The 20,557-nt window shown below is 39.1% G+C and overlaps 2 protein-coding genes across 4 annotated transcripts; one reads left to right on the forward strand and one right to left on the reverse strand.

Annotated features, from left to right (window-relative positions):
* Positions 1-425: 425 nt before the first annotated feature.
* si:ch73-109d9.2 (uncharacterized protein LOC565042 homolog) lies at positions 426-5,120 on the reverse strand. 3 transcript variants are annotated; one of them, XM_051703158.1, is made up of 5 exons: positions 4,840-5,120; positions 4,472-4,724; positions 3,984-4,219; positions 3,682-3,790; positions 426-2,050 (listed from the first exon to the last, which is right to left on the reverse strand). In XM_051703158.1, the coding sequence occupies exons 2-5, from the start codon at positions 4,704-4,706 to the stop codon at positions 990-992; spliced, it is 1,641 nt and encodes a 546-aa protein (XP_051559118.1). In that variant the 5' UTR covers positions 4,707-4,724; positions 4,840-5,120; the 3' UTR covers positions 426-989. The 3 variants fall into 3 exon arrangements, with proteins under 3 accessions (XP_051559118.1, XP_051559117.1, XP_051559119.1); XM_051703157.1 differs by having other exon boundaries at positions 4,472-5,120; XM_051703159.1 differs by having other exon boundaries at positions 429-2,050; positions 4,089-4,219; positions 4,472-5,118.
* Positions 5,121-7,850: 2,730 nt separating this feature from the next.
* LOC127444026 (uncharacterized) lies at positions 7,851-17,152 on the forward strand. The gene is made up of 4 exons (XM_051703156.1): positions 7,851-8,191; positions 8,499-8,650; positions 9,734-9,845; positions 10,419-17,152. The coding sequence occupies exons 1-4, from the start codon at positions 7,918-7,920 to the stop codon at positions 12,365-12,367; spliced, it is 2,487 nt and encodes an 828-aa protein (XP_051559116.1). The 5' UTR covers positions 7,851-7,917; the 3' UTR covers positions 12,368-17,152.
* Positions 17,153-20,557: the final 3,405 nt, after the last annotated feature.

Genomic DNA, 20,557 nt, shown 5'->3' on the forward strand with positions numbered 1-20,557 from the left:
TAAAAATATTCCAGGGTTCCCACACCTTCTGACTAAATAATTTACTTTCCATGGTTTTTTCCAGTAGTTTTCTGAATCCTGAAATTTATTTTTTATTACAGATATAACGTTTTACTGCATTATGAATTACTGTATTGTAAATGTTCCAGGGTTCCCACACCTTATGACCAAATAATTTCCATAACTTCCCATGGTTTTTCCAGTCGTTGGTGAATAATGAATAATATTTTTGTTATATTATTATTTAGGTTGCAAGCATAACGAGCTCTAAAAAGTGAAATATGTCAGAGCTGAGCATAAAAAGAAAAAATTCTATTTAGTAAATACATTTTAATGGCTTTACAAGGCCTAGAAATCATAAGTTTAAATTTCATTACATTAAAAAGAGTATCATTACATTATATTTTCCAAAATAAGTAGAAACATTATACAGTATGCATAGAAATGTGCATTATTTGCACTGCAGCATTGAGTTCTGCATTGTCAAGAATGTTTTGAATGAAAATAAACGATCAAGCTTTTGTAATAAACAGCTGGAGGATTATATCAAACAACAAACAGATAAATATGTTTAAAATGCTGAAACAGAGAACTGGACTAAAATGGCATGTGACAAATGACACATTGCATGTTTTAACATAAGTTTTATTACACATATTTGGTGACATTAAAATAAACTTCGATCATTTTTCACTTTCAATATTACTTTATCACCCCACCTACCAAGACACAGTCAATGGATGAGCAATGGAAGATCTTTTTAAATAGTGTAGATGAGAATGTTGAATAAACAAAGTTTTGTTTATCAAGCAATATTAAAATTTTCATCTAATACAAAGCTGGCCACATTATTTATAAAGTAACTTCAAAACATCTTAGAAAATAGTAAAATCAAGTAAAATTCCATTTAGGTTTTCTGACACTACAATTTCAAACTCAAAACAACAACAAAAAAAATAAAGTTGTAAGATGTTTTTTTTTTTTTTTTTTTAAAGATTGTTCAGGTCGGCACCATGTTTGCGCTGATGTGACCTAAGGTGGTCCGGTCGTTTGAAGCTCAGTCCACAGATACCACAGCAGTACGGTCTTTCTCCTGTGTGGGTGCGTTGATGTACTTTCAAGATATCTGCCCGAGTAAAGCTCTTATTGCACAAAGTACACTTGTGCGGTTTCTCCTGCGTGTGAATGCGTTTGTGCAGCTTGAGATTCCAAAGTCGACTGAACTTGCTCCCGCAAAGTGTGCAGGTGTAAGGCTTGTCTCCGGTCTGACTACATCGGTGCATACGCAGGTCACTGAAGGACGAATAACCTTTCCCACAGTGACTGCACAGATGGAGACCTTCCCGCTGGTGGACACGTTGGTGGACTTTTAGGTTGCAGGCCAGGGTGAAATTCTTCCCACACTGGTTACAGGTGTACGCTGCGCTTGAACTGACTCGGTAGGAGAGCGGGTTGCCATTCAGAGAAGCCCGATTGTCTCCTAACACTTGTCCATCTTTACACTCTAGAGAGTGATTGAATGCATTTCCCTTATAAAGTCCAGTGGCATCATTAGCTGTATCCCCAACATAAAGTGAGTGTCCTCTATGCTCAGCCGCTTCCATGAGGACATTCATGTCCTGCAAGTGGCCATCTTCATTAATAAGCAAACAGTGCATGTCTCTGTCCATATCTTTCCTCGCAGGGTTAACTTGTGCTGGCAAAGATCCTCTATTTCCTCTCTTACTCCTAATGGAAGAGCTGTGATGTCTTTCAACTTCCTCAGCTGTGCCCTGCTCATTTTGAATGGGCCCTACCAATGCCGCATTACCCAATGTGTCTTCCGTTCTTTCTAGACCGTTCAGGTCTCCCATGTTCAGTTCATGCACACTGTAGCTCGAAAGTTCCTCTGTGTTGTAACGTGTTCGGTATGGCAGTCCTTGGACATCTACAATATCTGCATAAGGCTCATTGTCAGTGGTCTGATCAAGTCCAGAGCTCCAGTCTTCCTGAATCTGCTGCAGCTCCCGCTCACTGAAACTGTGTGCCGAGAAATCAGAGGTCTCAGCTCCTGGAAAAAACAAATAGGAAAAAAAACACAAAATGTCAAGTGTCTGTGGTGAGCAGGGCGTGGCCGAGCAGTAAGGATGGACACCTGATGACGAATTATCTCAATCAGCCGGGAGAGAGATAGAGGAGCCAAGGCACCAGTTAGAGAGAGAGATGCACAAAGCTATGTGTGTCGACGTGTTTGTGTTTGTCGGGGATTGTGCTGAAAAGCAAACCCTTGGTATGACACTGAAAAGTGGAACAATAAATGTCTTATGTGTGGATGTTAACCTGGCTCCCGCTTCCTCCTTTCCACATTAAGAACGTGATCTACCACATTGGTGCCGAAACCCAGGATCTGGACGAAGGATGAGCTGTCTTGGAGTCCTCTCCGCTGACTGAAGATCGCGACACCAAGGGAGCGCTGGAGCAGTGCGTCAGCCGGCGACCGAAAAGGACGGCTGAGGGGGTCCAGTGCCATCGCCCTGCATCGCTGACGGAAGCAGTGCAGCTGGCTGATGACCGTCTGGCGGTGTGTTCGGGACCCAGTGAGTTTTTTTTTCTCTTCTCTCTCTCTTTTTCTCTCTCCCCTCATCCTGTCCGTGTTCCCAGGAGAACCATCCAGCAGCAGGTCAGCCAAAAGGGCAACATTTCCCAAAGTTATGCAATACCAGTGCATCATTAGCAACTAGGTCACATGCCGTTCTTCACAATTTTGAATCGGAGTACAAATGCAAATGGCTCTGCATTTACGCTTGTTTTGTTTGTATTTGAGTCATATCAGCTTCAAAGGCTATTTCATATTTATGTTTGCATTTGGTTACATATCCTTAATGATCTGTGTGTATTTGTCATGTTTTGTAGTTTATAAAACAGTGTATAATACTGTATTTGTGCACTTTTTTGCATGCAACTGTGAATTGCAGCATGCATTTGTGGGAGGTTTTGAGACTGACACCTCTATTAAAGTCAAAGGGATTGTTCACCCAAAAAAAAATTTAATTCTCTCATAATTTACTCACCCTCATGCCATTCCAGATGTGTATGACTTTCTTTTGCAGATACACAAAAGAAGATTTTTAGAAGAATATTTCCGCTCTGTCAGTCCATACAATGCAAGGGAAGGTGGCCAGAACTTTGAAGGTCCAATGCATATCTTCAGATGTGATATGATAGGTGTGGGTGAGAAACAGGACCTTTTTTACTATAAATTCTTCTCCCTGCCCAGTAGGTGTCAATATGCACGAATAATGCGAATCGCCAAAAACAAAAGAAGAACGTGAAAGTAGAAGTGGAAATGAATAGTAATAAAGGACTGTTTCTTCCCCACACTTGCCACATCACTTCTGAAGATACAGATTTAACTACTAGAGTTGTATAGATTACTTTTATGCTCCCTTTATATGCTTTTTGGACTTTCAAAGTTCTGACCACCACTCACTTGCATTGTATGGATCTACAGAGCTGAAATATTCTTCTAAAAATCTTCAATTGTGTTCAGCAGAAGAATGAAAGTCATACACATCTGGGATGGCATGAGGATGAGTACATGATGAGAGAATTTTTATTTTGGGGTGAACTCTCTCTTTAAATAAAACTGACTGGACTATTGAGAGTTTGTGTTGAAGCAGTAATCAGATGTTTAAACCATACCTTCAGTATCAAGCGTCCACCCATCCTGAAGCTCCTTATTATCGGCAGTGGCATAAAAAGCCTCTTCTTTTAGTATGCAGTCCAGTTTCTTGTCCTCTGTATCTGCAGACTGCAAAAAGCACAAAGAAACAATGAGCATGAGTTATTCATCATAATAAGAGCATAATGTCATGGGTGTATTAGTGGAGATATAATTTGTGTACAATTGATTACATGTGCATTATAATGCCAAGCTGGGATAATAAAGCAAATATGAAACTTGTATGCAGTTTAAGCGCTGTTGCAAGCAATTTCTATTTTACCTGGAACTCATTAAAGGTTTGCAACACTTGAATTTCACTTGTGTACAAAGTAAATGTACTGACAATTTCACTACGCAACATGGACCACAACAGTGTTTCCCAAACCTCTCCTGTGTTCCTGAGGCTGGTTTGGTCTTCTGATCTCTCTTTTACTAAAGCTGTGTCAGTAGTCTTCAAATCACAGCTTCGCCAGCTCCCCTCCAGAACTGTCTCCTGTTTGAGACTGCGTTCATTTTCTACATGTGGTCAAGGGTGAATGCAACTGTGAGGGCATTGATTAAACAGTCCTTTAACAGTCTTAAAATTACCTTGCTAACATTAATACTCATACATTCATATTTATTAATTCAATTGTTATACTTGCCAAGTACTCAGTTTATTAATGATCAAAGATTCCTACTGATCATACAATCACAATAACAATCTAGTCTACATTTCAATGATTGAGCAGACCAAGCAGATCAGTTGAATTGCGACTGTGAACAAACCTAATTCTTGTGATGAAATGTCTACTCTTTCCTCGTTAGATGAACGGGTTTTTCCACACTCTGTACACGTCAGTCTCCTGTCACTTGTCTCTTGATTTTTCCGTCTGGACTCGCTCCACTGCAGTCTTTTCTTCAGAGTCTCCACCTGTTCTCGACTGCGGGACACTTCATTCACGAAACTCTCCTCCACTAGCCGGGTGATCTCAAACATGGCAGCTTTAAAAACGGTCTCCATGACCCCGGACAGTTGTGACTGAAACGTGAGGATGACACCGGACATGGTGAAAAACAAGAAATACACCAACCTATACTGGTTTCGCGTGTTTTTTTATTTTTATTATTATTATTATTTTTTATCATAAACACACTATAAATGTCCTCCAGCTCCTCAGTAGAAATTCTGACCAAATTGTCACATCATCTGCTTTTGTTTGCAGGCGTTTCACGATGAGATGCGAATTTCACTGCGTTTTTTACTGAATCATCTTTTATTGGTTTAAAGTGGTCCAAAGAATTGCTAGCAAAGGCTAACTACACAGACGACGACTGTCTTTTCTCCTATTTTAAGTGTTAGCGCAAACCGTTTATAATAAATGGACGCTGAAAATCCGCGTTGATCCAGTAGCATTCTCGTCCTGGAGAGGAACACAAAGTACTTCCTGGAACAGCATACGGATGGAAGGAAGGGACAACTTTAACACGGCTAAGAACTGCACCATCCCACATCAATTGTATTTTCACGTGCTTTTCAAAGTTTAATTTCTAAATTAGGTAAACATCAATTTAATGCAGAAATATATATATATATATATGGTAAAACGGGGCTAAACGCAGGTAGCTTTAAGATTTTTTTTTTAAATTATTATTAATAATTATTCATGGAGCAACATAGTTGTGAAAATAAATAATAACTGAAGGTTGTTTTGATATATATATATAATTTTATTTATTTATTTATTTATTTATTTAGGCAAAGGCCTTCACATTTAGGGTAAAAGGCCCCACATTAGCTGCTTTTCTACTATTGGGCCAGTGCAAGTGTCTGTCTGCGTCCTGAAAGACTACAAGGAACACCCACTTCAGGACAAGCCCACTACACGTAACGCCCTCCTTGATCATCAAGCGATTCTATTGGCTACAAGAACATTTTAAATCCTTTGCAATCGCTGTATGATTGATTTTCTCTTAACTCTTTAAATATGACAAAGAATAACTTTTAAATCATATGTCACATATCATATTATTAAACGGAAGATATGTAAATGGTAAACGGAACTTACTTGTTTAATGTGAAATTTTGAGGAAGTGCTCTTTACTCTATTCCTGAAGGTGTTTGTACAAGCTGCTTGTTTAATAATAATACAAAAAGATATAAATGTAAGATAAACATTTATCTGTTCTGTTTTATCCAGTTAGCTTACAAGCTAATTGGTTAGCCTATTAACTTAGCATACACTAGCTTCTACTCTCCACTTTCATTGAATTTCTCCTCACTGAAATACACCTGGTGATGCGGCGGTATGATTGAATTCAAAATAACTTTTAATTTGCTGTATATTTGATGATTTTACAAACTTTAATTTTTTTTAATCTTTGTGGTTAGGTTAGGTTTATAGTTATGGATAGGTGTAGGTGTATAATTGCTGCGGGACTCCAAATAAACAACAAATGTACAGTATGAATCTGGCATCCAACTGTTCCAAGACTTCAGGATTTCACTGGTTATTTGGACGGGGCGTAACCTGTAGTGGGTGTGTCTTGTAGTAGTCTTGCAGGATGCAGACAGGCCCCTCTCGGCCAGAGCTAGCCAGGGCTATCAACAGGCCAGCCGGGACTAATAGCCTCGGACCTCAAGCCGCAAGACAAAAATCGATCTGCGTTCCCACCATCAGGCCAATAACCCCACAGCGTTGCCCTAAAACCCGCCCTTAATACAGCGCTCCAGGGCCAATGTCACACACCATGCCCATTTCACAAGAAAGAGGGAAGCTCAAGCTGAGGTATCATGTAATCTATTTATCAAGAATATCAAGTTTATATTGAATGTAAACATTAGCTAGCATGCAAGATAAGTTAGCGTTGACAACTCACTGACTGTAACTGCCATGGTGTCCCGAGTGGTCTCTCCACTAACAGTGGAACGATGCCCCAGTACACATCTATAAAAATGTATCAAACCATGAAAAGTAATGTTTTTTGGCACCGCATTGTCCATTGTACATTTTAATGGATTTGTACAGTGGCCGCATTTTTTTTCCGAACCTGTACCATTGTGCGCTGGATAGATAACCTGGCAAGTTCTGTGAAAATCCGCCTTTGACATTGAACCCACCGCAATCCCCAGTTGGCCTTGTTTGGTCCAAGGGTAATCGACGGGCCATTGGCTGTTGGCCCCGAGAAAGCCCAGAGGAGGCACGGTGAAGCCCCATCAGTGACAGTGGGAATGCAAGTGGCCCTGGCACACACTAGCATGCCCTTATTTGGCCTGGTAGTGGAAATGTGGCTACTTAGGGTAAAGGTCCCTACACATGGGGTAAAAGGCCCCCACATTTGGTGTAAAAGGTCCCCACATTTGGTTTAAAATGCCCCCACATTTGGTGTAAAAGGCCGCAACACTTGGGGCAAAAAGGCCCCCACATTTGGTGTAAAAGGTCTGCACATTTGGGGTGAAAGGCCCCCAAATTTTAGGTAAAAGGCCCCCACATTTAGGGTAAAAGCCCCCACACCATTTTCTGTTCATTTCAATCACATTTGGCATGTCATAACATCTCAAGTATTAAACAAATTAATCTCCATGTAATATGATCGGTCAATGTAAGCCCACTTTGAAATGTTTTTAATATTCACCCACTTTATAAATACAGTGGGTTTTATGGGGGCATTTAGCCCCTGCAACTGATATTATATGTTCACTTACTGGACAGCTAATAAAAAACTTGATTTAATCACCTTGAACAAAACTGAAAATGATAAGTATTCTGTCTCTAATAAATGTGATTATTTCAGGGATTCTCATTAGCTACATACAACATTTTAAAGATTATTAAATATTAGATAAAATTACCTCAAAATTTAGACATTGCACACAATGATCTAATGGATCAGGAATATTTTGCAGATTATAGTGACAAGCAGATGTTTAGTGTTTTGGGAGAAAATAAAATCAAAAGTGCCTTTTGCTCCGGGCGTCATTTCCCCCGTTGTACCCTATATTTTTTATACAATAATTTTATTATTTCCACATTAATTAGTATTAAGCATTTAATGCATTGGAAAGCATGAGCTTTTATCCACTTCCCTTGCACTATAAATAAAGGTTTTTAAAATTCAGTGCATAAGTTTAAAATACCGCCCTCCATTTGACACGTCATCATGTGAACCTCGTTGCTTCTGTCATAAAGACCATAACATCTGCTTCAATCTATCAAATCAATCCGAATCTGACTATGCCGAATGTGAGGATGGAAGATTCCGAGGCGTTTCAAATCCAATTCACATCCATAATGGCAACAGTCTTACAGACCGCTGTCAGGGAAGCAACACAACTTTTTGAAGGCACTTTGCTGCACTTGAAAGAGGAGTTGGTGCAACTGAGACAGGAGAATGTCCATCTGAAGACATGTGATTCATCCAGTCAAGTCAAAACAAGATGCACAAAGGTTTGGAGTCAGAGGAATGACAGTGTTGTTGCTAAAAATCGTGATGTTGGCGTGCAGTGTGGTAGGTCTTTTTTTGGTTACAGTATTTCTGGGTTATGGCGTTCATTAAACACTTCCTGGAAAATGATAACGACTTTTAACGGCGGATAGACGCTCAGAAAGTAAGCACTTAAAAAAACAGGTCTTCTTATCTGCTCCTACGGAGTCCTATTATAATTTAATATTTACTGTCTTTTAATGGATGTTGGGACTGTACGAGCGAACTGCAGCAACTGCGCGTGCCATTATTATTATTGTTATTTTAAATTTTTATAGTGATTTTTGCAGGTTTGGTCAGTGGGTCATTTTTTCTCATTTTTGTTTGACAGAAAAGGCTATTTTCGTTGACCGGGGCTGCAACCCTCTTCAGTGTATAGGACAACGTCTTCATGTGGGGGACATTACAAGTGATAAACTGGCAGATCTGTGCACCACTGAGGATGGGAGCAGACAGCTTGCATTGCTTCTCATCAAACAAGAGGTAAGAAATGACGTGTGTGTGTGTGTGTGTGTGTGTGTGTGTGTGTGTTTAGATTTTCACAGGTCCCACCACACGCACGCACTGCATTGTATGGACACACAAAAAGAAATGTTATTTTATTTGTTGCTAAATATTTTTATACAGTATGTGTCAGAAATGTTTATATATATATATATATATATATATATATGTTTAAATGTTAAAGGAATAGTTCTCCCATAATTTTCCATCAGATTCTCTCATCATTTACTCACTCTCATGCCAATCCAAACTTGGATGACTTTCTTTCTTCTGTGGAACACAAGCAAAGATATTTTGAAGAATGTTGGATGATTTTTGTCCATATAATGTAAGTCAGTGGGGTCTTAAACTTTCAAGCTCCAAAAAGGACATAAAGGCAGCATAAAAGTAATCCATATGACTCAAGTGGTTTAATCCATGTCTTCTGAAGCGATACGATTGCTTTGGGCATCTGTCGTCACCTTGGCACATTCATGAGAGAAGTTTTATCACACACTATCTCGTGTTTGAGGCATGCAAACAAACTAGACATATTGTGGCCAGGTTTGCGGTTTTCACCCAGTTGGGCTATTTTGAGAATGCCGATGTGAGACAAAATTAAATTGTGGGTTAATTTAAAAAAAAAAATTTTGGGGGGGGGGGAGGGATGGGGGCCTTACTTTTAAGTACCGCGGCTGCCAAAATGTTGATGGTAAACACTAGAAAATGCAAATGCAAATTTCTTATTCATGTACAATATGAACAGTTAGGCCAGATATCAGGATCTACAGGGAAAAAGGACTTATATTTTGGCCTGTTTCTCACCCAAATCAATCATATTGCTTTAGAAGACATGGATTAAACCACTCGAGTCGTATGGATTACTTTTATAAAGTTTTGGACCCCATTGACTTACATTGTGTGAGGTTTTTTTTGTCCATACATTCTTTAAAATATCTTTGTTTGTGTTCTGCAGAAGAAAGTCATACGAGTTTGGGACAGCATGAGTAAATTATGAGAGACTTTATTTTCATCATTCTTTTCATGCTCTCAACATTCTGATTTTTTGTTCATTGTCTTTAGCCTCTAGTGACTGAACATGACCACTACACACCAGGATACTTTCTATTGAAGCAAGAAGGTGCTGAGCCAATACTGGTGCGCAGAGAGCCAAATAAGGACACCATGGAAAGAGGTACAAGAGTTATTCTGAAAAATCTTCTCAGATTTTATATGCTGTTCCCTCATATTTTGAAAAAATTTGCAAAAGTACCCAAGTCCTTTAGTACTCTGAAATTGCAGCAACGATCAGTTATGAAAACACAGGAGTCAGGACAGCAAAAGTACACGCAGCAGCAACAGCGCTCAACACCCTTTTTTTGGAGAAGATTAGGGACGTTCTTGTTTTCAAAAACAACTAGACAGAGCCTTAATGATGAAATGGACTAGAATAGAATGCATGGGTCTTAAGGCACTTTTTTGATTTCCAATTTGAACTTGACACACCATCTTAAAAATGTGTTACACTAAAAAAACAGCAAGATGCAATACTATGGCCAAAGACATCTATCTAATACATATGTACATATACCAACAAATAAAAAAAATTATTAACTAGCTTTATTAGCCCCATCCCACCCTGAGTACTCTCAGCTGATTAATGTTGAGTCCTCAAGCAGTCAAAATAACCAAAATGCAAATCTTCTTACATTTTCATTTTACATTTCATGTTCTCCTCTTTTGAATCTTCACTTCCCTTTATCCACAGTTATGATCCCACCAGCATTTCAAACAATAACCAGGCACTATAGCAACTCTAGGGAAAAGTCACCACCATTAGTTACTCGGTCCTCTTATAGTCACAGAGTGGATTCCTGTGGTCACCAGTCCGACTGGACTAAACACCCAGCCAGAGGTACAGCTGAAAGAACATCAGAAAATGGAGCCGGCTCGTCTTCCCAAAACCAAACAGAACGAGAAAGTGCATTTTCTTCAACCGAGACATCAACTATTTCAGTACAACATGCCAATTCAAACCAGACTCTTGCTCTCTCAAATAACTTATCTGTGCCAATGATTGAGCTGTCTGGCATTCAGGGTTGTATATCGATACCTAGGGTTCATGGTAGACCAAACCAGAATCCTGAAACAATAAACCAGATATCCCAGGAGGTGATTCCACTAGTACAGTCTGCCATGCCATCAGACCATGTTCCAGATACAGAAGCATCAAATACATTTCCACCAGTCCAGGATCGGATTCTCTCGACTAATCTTGCTTGCTCTCAAGCCCAGGTTTTTGCTTCATCGCCAAAGATAATGCCAGTTTATTCTGAGAGTTCAAGTCCATCATTCCAGTTCCCTTTGGTGCAACAACACAATCAAGCTCAGGCAGCTCAGCCTTCTTATCTGCCAACCCATGTTCCATTTACTTCTCTCCACCTTCCAGTTACAACAATTCAGGGATCTGTCTCCACACTTCCGGCTTCATCAAGTGGTACCCCAGCCCCACCTCAACATATGCAATCTCAATATCCAGCACAATCTGATCAGTTCTCATCTTCTTCAGACCAGTTTTTTCCTCCACCTGATAACACCCCAGGTTTGCTTGAATCTCTGGATACTCTGCATTTGCACTCGCCCATTGTGATGATGCCCCAAGATGCCCCAGAGCATTTTTCTATGCCCCATGTACAGCCATCCAGGCAACTTGCACCTCTGCTAACACAGAAGGAGCAGCGAGCTGAAATTTCCACCCATTCAAGTGTTGCTTTAGGGAGAGTACCTATTATACCTTTAGAGACCGCGGTTTCTCCAGTCAATAACTTTGAAGTCTGTATTGGAGAGACCAAATCAGTTGCCAAAGATGATGATGAAGACCTCTCAGAGGATAGTGAGGACAATAGTCCCACACTCCAGTCTAGACTGCGGAAACAGAGAAGGGTTTTTTCCAAATCCAGACATATAAATTTAGCAGATGATGTCTGCACATTCAATTTCAATGATGAAAGGATAGACAGGGCACAGAAAGACTTCATTAGTGAAGCAATACATTGTGGCACAAGTGTTTCCACAAATAACGCAAGTCAAACATTAACGAAAGCTTCAAGTAAAACACTGCAGAGGAGTACTGAGTGCTCTGAGTGTGGAAGGGTGCTCAGCAATGCATCTGCCTTGGAGAACCACATGAGACTTCATACAGGTGAGAGGCCTTATACCTGCTCTCAGTGTGGAAAGGCCTTCCCTAGTGTACGAGGTCTTAACCGGCATGTAAAGGTCCATGCAGAGGAGAAGCGGCATCAGTGTGAGGAATGTGGAAAAAGTTTTGTTTACCACTTTACCCTTACCAAACATAAGCTCATCCACACTGGAGAAAGGCCCTTTCCTTGTAAAGTTTGCGGCAAGAGGTTTTTGGCCAAGGCAGACCGCTCTACGCATATGCGAATGCACACTGGAGAGAAGCCATTCTCTTGCACTCAATGTGGGAAGAAGTTTAAACACAGAGTTGCTCTAAATATGCACTTGCAAGGGCATAGAGGGGAGAAACGCTATGTCTGCCCCCATTGTGAAAAGGGATTTGTGGATCTAGGTAATTTTAAAAGACACAAACTTATCCACACAGGGGAGAGGCCTTTTGAGTGCAAGGAATGTGGTAAACGGTTTACTCAGTCAGCCCATCTCAAGAAACATGTCAACACACAACATATGATTCATTAAGCAAAACTGACATTTTGGCAAATAATTCAGTTGATCCATTCTAGAAAATATAATAGAATTAGACCTGACAGAATTTGTTATGGGGAGCTGCTCTCTGAATTTTGTCGATTTACTTTGCGTTTATTAGAATTAACTTGTTTCCTATAAAATATCATAACATACAGATGATTTGCAGCTAATGACAGAGAGTGGCATCAAGCCAGTCTCACACCAGTCAAGAAGTGCCACGTCAAGGGTAGAACAAGGCACAGGTATCGCATATAGGACGTGTCTGTGGTGCAGGTGGCAGTCCAAAGTTGTGAATCTAGTCACCATACACACAAATGTTACGAAGGTTTTTGTAAGAATGAACAAAGTGATGTTTATGAGTTTGCAGGTTAGTGTATGAAACCTATAGTTGAATGGAAAACTATAATTGAAGTCAGAAGTTTTACTATACACAGTTTTATTTAACCAAGTTACAACAAATTATTAGCCACCCCATAGCTGTTCCAAAATATGGTATGAAGAGGGGGAGTGGGAAAGGGAGAGAGAGAGAGAAAGACACAGAAATGAGCAAAAATGTCTGCACCAGCACCTAGCTAAGCCGATAACCCAGGCCACAAACACTGTTTGTTTCTGCTCTCTGTACATGTTTGTTTCAGCAGAGTTGTGCGATTATGTTTCCCCCAACCTAAGCAGATTTATAGAATCCTGACTAAAAGAAATAATTCAATCACCAAGTAAAAAAACTATTTTTTTTTTCTCTTCTGAGCCCTCCACTGAATTTAGAGCAGCAAGCTGTTAAAATGCAACAGCATGCTTGCAGGCAGTGAGTGAAGGCAGCCATTGCACTGCATAGGTAATGGCTTTCTGGCTAACTGGGCTTTGTAAGTGGTTCGAGCACCTAGTAGCTTGCTAAGCTGCATGTAGCAGGTTCGTTGTCTGGGCAATGAAGGAGTCAGAAGGCAGCGAACTCTCAACGTGAATATTTTATTACTCTTCAGCATCAAATTAACTTGTTTCCTACAAATTATCATAGCATACAGATGATTTGTAGCTAATGACAGAGAGTGGCATCAAGCCAGTCTCACACCAGTCAAGAAGTGCCATGTTGATGTTAGAAAAAGGCACAGGTATCGCATAGATATCGTTCACAAAACTTAAACAAAAAAGGCACTCAGTGGCCAAGTAGTCTCTCTCTCTCACGCGCACACACACACACACACACACACACTCTAGTAAATGCACGCACGCCGGTACGGTCTCTCTCTGGTCTGCCACTCTGATGCCTTGTGCTGCTTTTTATGTCTCCCTCCGCCATCACTACAACAAGAAACAGGTGTTAGAGATATTGATAACCCAGGTGATGAGCCTAACCGCTCTCTCTCTCCCACAGATACACAACCACGCCCCCATCACCACACTGCATTAAAAGAGAAGGGTGGAGGTTGTACTTGACTAGAGTCATGCATTTTCCCCTCTGGCTCGCTTTCTCTTTGTTTTGCCCCAATCTCAAAATCTTTCTTGACAATTATTGCACAGTGGAAAGCTACCATGTTCAACCACCCATAGACAATAATTTCACAATCTCAAAAATAAGCTACCATAAAACGAGCAGAAAAAAACAACACAGTAAATACAGACGTCCACATTTTTGTGGTTGGGACATTTCAATCAATACCACTATCATACTAAGATTTGAAGCTGCCATCCAAGTATGCTGTAGTATTAAGCAATGATAGCAGTTGAAGGGATAGTTAAAGTTTTCCCCAAAATGAAAAATCACTTATCATGTACTCACCCTTATGCCATTCCACATCTGTTTGACTTTCTTTCTTCTGCAGAATACAAACTAAGATTTTTAGAAGGAAAATCTCAGCTCTGTAGGTCCATATAATCCATGGTGTAAATGGTGACCAAAACTTTGAAGCTCCAAAAAGCACATAAAGACAGAATAAAAGTAATCCATATAACTCCACTGTTTTATTCCTTCTTAAGCGATCCAATCAGTTTTTGATAAGAAAAGAACAAAATATATCTAATTTTTTACTGAACACCTTGCCATTGCGGTCTCTAGGCATGATCATGATTTCAAGCTCGATTACATTTCCTACAGCAATGCTGATTGCATTATAGGAAGTGTAATCAAGCTTGATATCACAATATCCAAGGAGACCGCTGATGTCAAGATTTTATAGTGAAAAAGGAATTATATTTTGGTCTGTTCCCACCCAAAACCGAAGACATTGTTTAAACCACTGGAGTCGTATGGATTAATTTTATGCTGCCTTTATCTGCTTTTTGGGGCTTTAACATTTTGTTCACTGTTCACTTGCATTATATGAACCTACAGAGCTGAGATATTCTTCTAAAAATCTCTTTGTGTTCTGAATAAGAAAGGAAATGTAGAAACATCTGGGATGGAATGAGGGTAAATGATGAAAATATTTATTTTTTAGGGGAACTATTCCTTTAACCTTACACAGAGATGAAGCAAAAGGGAAAATTAGCAATGTGCAAGAAGAACTCTGTGTTAGAAATCATCACCAAAATGACAAACAAATTTGAGAAATGATGAGATAAAATGCTCTCAATAGCAGAAGTTAGGATTAACAATCGCCAGACTTCAATGCCACTCCACAGATTTAATATTAGCAAACTATAGTTTTGGCAAGTCGTTTAGGACATCTACTTTGTGCATGACAAGAGTAATTTTTCCAACAATTGTTTACAGTCAGATTGTTTCACTTTTAATTGACTATATCAGAATTTCAGTGGGTCATAAATTTACATTCACTAGTTAATTGTGCCTTTAAGTAGCTTGGAAAATTCCAGAAAATTGTATCAAGCCTTTAGCCAATTAGCTTCTGATAGGTGGTATACTGAATTTGAGGTGTACCTGTGGATGTATTTTAAAGCTTACCTTCAAACTCAGTGCCTCTTTGCTTGACATTATGGGAAAATCAAAAGAAATCAGCCAAGACCTCAGAATTTTTTTTTTTTTTTTTACCTCCACAAGTCTGGTTCATCCTTGGGAACAGTTTCTAAATGCCTGAAGGTATCACGTTCATCTGTACAAACAATAGCATGCAAGTATAAACACCATGGGACCACGTAGCCATCATACCGCTCAGGAAGGAGACGCATTCTGTATCCTAGAGGTGAACGTAGTTTGGTGCGAAAAGTGCAAATCAATCCCAGAACAACAGCAAAGGGCCTTGCAAAGATGCTGGAGGAAACAGGTAGACAAGTATCTATATCCACAGTCAGATGAGTCCAATACCGACATAACCTGAAAGGCTTCTCAGCAAGGAAGAATCCACTGTTCCAAAACCGCCATAAAAAAGCCAGAATAAAGTTTGCAAGTGCACATGGGGACAAAGATCTTACTTTTTGGAGAAATGTCCTCTGGTCTGATGAAACAATAATTGAACTGTTTGGCCATAATGACCATTGTTATGTTTGGAGGAAAAAGGGTGAGGCTTGCAAGCCAAAGAACACCATCCCAACCGTGAAGCATGGTGGTGGCAGCATCATGTTGTGGGGGTGCTTTGCTGCAGGAGGGACTGATGCACTTCACAAACTAGATGGCATCATGAGGAAAATTATGTGGATATATTGAAGCAACATCTCAAGACATTATCCAGGAAGTTAAAGCTTGGTCGCAAATGGGTCTTCCAAATGGACAATAACCCAATCACACCTCAAGTTGTGGCAAAATGGTTTAAGGACAACAAAGTCAAGGTACTGGAGTGGCCATCACAAAGCCCTGACCTCAGTCCAATAGAATATTTGTGGGCAGAACTGAAAAAGCATGTGCGAACAAGGAGGCCTACAAACCTCACTAGGTTACACCAGTTCTTTCTGGAGGAATGGGCCAAACGTCAAGCAACTTATTGTGAAAAGCTTATGGAAGGCTACCCAAAACGTTTGACCCAAGTTAAACAATTTAAAGTCAATGCTACCAAATACTAACAAAGTGAATGTAAACTTCTGATGCACTGGAAAATGTGATGAAAGAAATAAAAGCTGAAATAAATCATTCTCTCTACTATTATTCTGACATTTTACATTTTTAAAATAAAGTAGTGATCCTAACTAATCTAAGACAGGGAATGTGTTCTACGATTAAATGTCAGGAATTGTGAAAAACTGAGTTTCAATGTATTTGGCTAAGGTGTATGTAAACTTCTGACTTCAACTGTGAGTGTCACTGCAGAATTTTGAGCAGCGTCCCGAGTCGGAGTGTATCATCATAGAATTTTTTTTTTTTTTTGTATTTTAGAATGCACTATGTCGTCCGCCAGATGCCATCTGCAGATATTATGTAGGTCGAATGGGTAGTGCTGGGGAGTCAAAATAATGGCACAGTTACACAGGATGTGCACATATGGGTTAGGGCATTAATATCTCTGCATTAAGGAGAGTCTTGTGGACTTGCAGTACAGGGGTTTTAATTTTGGTACTGACTTGACTTTTGTTAACTGTTGGTTTTTACAATGTCATTGTATTTTTACAGTGCCTGGTCAAGCCCATTAAATGTTAAAAATGTTAAATAAGTACAATTCTATATATAATATATATATAATTGTTTGGAAGCTCTGTGCCCTCTGTGGGGGGGTCTATAATCATGGGGAAAAAACAGTTCACCTATATATATATATATATATATATATATATATATATATATATTTAAATTTTTTTTATTCATTTTCCAAGGAGCAATGTGAAACCTGTCTACTGTCAAGCGATCTTTGATTATATTTTTCTAGTGTAAATCAAACTATATATATATCAATAAAAGCACATCAGATAAAGGATTCTTTATCAAAGTGGTTTTAAATTATAATTTAATATTAGTCACACATTACTGTGCATTTGCACATAAAACACCAAGTTTTTATGTTTGGAAGCTCTGTGCCCTCTGTGGGGGGTCTATAATCATGGGGGAAAAACAGTTCACCAATTAATTTTGCCACATTCTATGGCTTCGTACAGCTCTATAGTCATTAAATTGCCTACTGTAATGGCAGAGACAAAGATTAAGGTTTGAAGCAGGAAAGAAATTACCTCTTATATCTCTGAAAACTGTAAAAATTTATTTTTCCCATAATGAAAGTGAATAGTGACTGAAGCTGTCATGCCTAACCATGACTTTTTGTGTTCCAAAGGAAGTCATGTTTGAAACAACATGAGGGTTAACTATGACTTTAATGTGTTTTCATGATTCATATTAATCAAAATTACCATGTGCATGTAAACATGGTCATTCATCCTTTAAATTTTTTTTTTGTAGCTGCTCCTTTCATTTAATTTGTAACTGCTCCATTTTTCTACTCATCTTGTTTTTGGAATGGCTGCTGCTTTTGGTTGCTTCTTTCATTTTTTTTTTTTTTTTTATAGCTGCTCCATTTTAATTTTTCTGTTGCTCCGAGTCCTTTAATTTTTTTACAGTTCCTCTCATGATTTTTATGCTCCAGAGCTGCTCTTCCAACCTAAAGATATAAAAATAGTACCATTTCTGCAAACCTTAAAGCTCTAAGCTACTACTACTGCTAATATAAACTAAGAAATCTAAACCTATAACTTACATATATAAACTAAAAGCTAACCTCTTGCCCTCTATGTTCATTTTATGAGAAATATATTTTGCTCAACTTACTGTGCTACTGGAGTGTTTGTGGTGTCTTCCACCAAAACCCTAGGCTTTATGCAAGGCGGAGACTGCGGCAAAATTGGGTGCGTTTTTGTTTGAGTCATGTCCAGAGGAATAGCAAATAAGAAAGTGGAAGGTGATTGACGATTTGTAATCTGTGCTCCAAACCTAAAGATACAAGTAAAACTACTAATTTTGGAAACATTTAAGCTCTAAGCAATTACAGCCTGTAAAAATGGAAAACTAACTAAATGTAATTCAAAACCCTTAAAGCTAATCTCTTGCCCTCTTTGTTCATTTGATGAGAGAGAGATTTTGCTCAACTCACTATGCTACTGGAATGTTTGAAGCGTCTTCCACACAGAGTCTGGGCCTTGCGCAAGGTGGAACATGCTCCACAGTTGGCTTCATTTTTGTTGGCTTTAAATTAAACAAATAGCAATTTAATGCATTTATATTAAACACTATTTTTTAAAAAGACATTCACACAGGTTGTGCTCAGGGTTCTAGTAAAACTGTATCTGTATCTGGAAGGTGGCCGCTGCTCTGCGCTTGCAGGTGGGAGTCATGGCCCGAGGAGGCACAGCTAAGACAGCGGAGGACGAAGCCAGAGAAAAAGAGGCGGCATGCATAGGATATGCATTCTGTACTTGAAGTCTAAAGATACAAGTACAAGTGCGTATTTTGCAAACATTTAAGCTCCAAGCAACTGCTGTCATTAAAAATTAAAAACAACCCAACTAACTCTAATATAAAAAGAGCTTAAAGTTAACATCTGTTACTCTTTCTTCATTTGAAGAGGGACAAATTAAATTGGCTCAACTCACTGCACTATTGTAGTGTTTGTTGTGTCTTCAACAGACAGCCTGGGCCATTTGCAAGCTAGCTTCTCAATTGGGTCTGCTTTCCTTTTCTTTAAAGAACAAGATGCAATTTATTGCGTTTATAATAAAGACTACTTTTAAAAAGACATTAACACATATTGTGCTCAGGGTTCTAGTAAAACTGTACCAGTCTCAAGAAGGTGGCCGCTGCACTGCGCTTGCTAGTGGGAGTCATGACCCGAGGAGGGGCAGATATGACAAGAAGAGGCAGGAGAGGCTATAATCTCTGTGCTTCAAACCTATAAATAAATGTAAAAGGATGTTTTTTGCAAACATTCAAGAACTAAGCAATTGCTGTGTCTAAAAAATTGTCAAAGAACTTGATCTCCTTCCCATTTATGTCTAGACACTTAAAGGAATAGTTCACCCAAAAATAAAAATTCTCTCATTATTTACTTGCGCTGATGCCATCCCAGATGTGTTTGACTGTCTTTCTTCAGCAGAACACAAATGAAGATTTTTAGAAGAAGACAGAGCTCTGTCAGGTCCTTATAATGGAAGTACATGAGTGCCAGCTGTTTGACAGTCCAAAAGTCACATTTAGGCAGCATAAAAGTAATCCATGCGACTCCAGTCGATCGATGTATGTCTTCTGAAACGAATCGATAGGTTTATGTAAGAAACAAGTAGATGATTAAAAAGTTTTTAACTTTAAATCGGCGCTTCCATCCAGGGCTCTGATACTGTTTGAAATGGCCGAACTCTCGTGTGATGTCGCCGATGTGCTTACATCATGCTTTTCGTCAGCTGCTGGCAGGAAGCGCTTTTTAAAAGTTAATGACGTTTTAATTATCGATTTATTTTTTTACACAAACATATCGATTTGCTTCAGAAGACATTCACTGATCAACTGGAGTCATGTGGATTACTTTTATGCTGCCTAAATATGACTTTTGGACCATCGGCTTGCTGGCACCTGTGTACTTCCATTATAAGGACCTGACAGAGCTCTGTTTTCTTCTAAAAATCTTCATTTGCGTTCTGCTGAAGAAAGACAGTCATACACATATGGGATGGCATCATGGTGAATAATGAGAGAATTGTCATTTTTGGGTGAACTATTCCTTTAACTTTTTTTTCTTCAGGACTACACCATAGCTCTGATGAATTTAAAATATTTTTTAATGATCCGTGGATACCTCAAACACACAAAAATAAGCTCCTCATACCTCTTAGATTTTGACTAAACTCTCTAATTGGATTATTGCTGCCTCATCCTCAACCGGGTTATCCTCTTCTTTGCTGCTACACTCTGTGCAGCAGGCAATACCAGCAGCTTTCTCCTCTAACATAAGTCTGGAAGAGAAGAACATTTGTTATGCATTTTTTGTCCACTGCTACAAAAACATTCCATTACAAAAAGCTGTTATATCCTCAAATAATTAAATCTCTAGAGAGTTCTATATATTTTTTGGAAACAACAGTATGAAAGAAATCTACCCAGCTCAGCACACCTTCATGCTTTTATCCAAGTCACTTCAGGACATTCTAAAAATATGTATCTGATCACTGTACCTTATTCACTGGAAGACTGTAGAAATAAATGTTACTTCACTGAGTTCCTACCTGATGGATGCAGACCCATAATCATCAGCTGCACAGCTTACACCAGAGACTTCAGCCTCCTCTTCCTTCTTTAGCACTTCAATCTCCATCATCTTGATATCC

The sequence above is a fragment of the Myxocyprinus asiaticus genome, chromosome 7 (genome assembly GCF_019703515.2).
Source record: "Myxocyprinus asiaticus isolate MX2 ecotype Aquarium Trade chromosome 7, UBuf_Myxa_2, whole genome shotgun sequence".
NCBI classification, from domain to species: domain Eukaryota; kingdom Metazoa; phylum Chordata; class Actinopteri; order Cypriniformes; family Catostomidae; genus Myxocyprinus; species Myxocyprinus asiaticus.

Coding starts and splice junctions, on each gene's coding strand:
- LOC127444026 (XM_051703156.1), top strand. CDS start 7,918: ATGCCGAATGTGAGGATGGAAGATTCCGAGGCGTTTCAAATCCAATTC. Junction 8,192..8,498: donor TGATGTTGGCGTGCAGTGTG/GTAGGTCTTTTT, acceptor TTTGTTTGACAG/AAAAGGCTATTTTCGTTGAC. Junction 9,846..10,418: donor TAAGGACACCATGGAAAGAG/GTACAAGAGTTA, acceptor CTTTATCCACAG/TTATGATCCCACCAGCATTT.
- si:ch73-109d9.2 (XM_051703157.1), bottom strand. CDS start 4,751: ATGTCCGGTGTCATCCTCACGTTTCAGTCACAACTGTCCGGGGTCATG. Junction 4,220..4,471: donor CATTTCATCACAAGAATTAG/GTTTGTTCACAG, acceptor GACCACATGTAG/AAAATGAACGCAGTCTCAAA. Junction 3,791..3,983: donor AAACCTTTAATGAGTTCCAG/GTAAAATAGAAA, acceptor TGCTTTTTGCAG/TCTGCAGATACAGAGGACAA.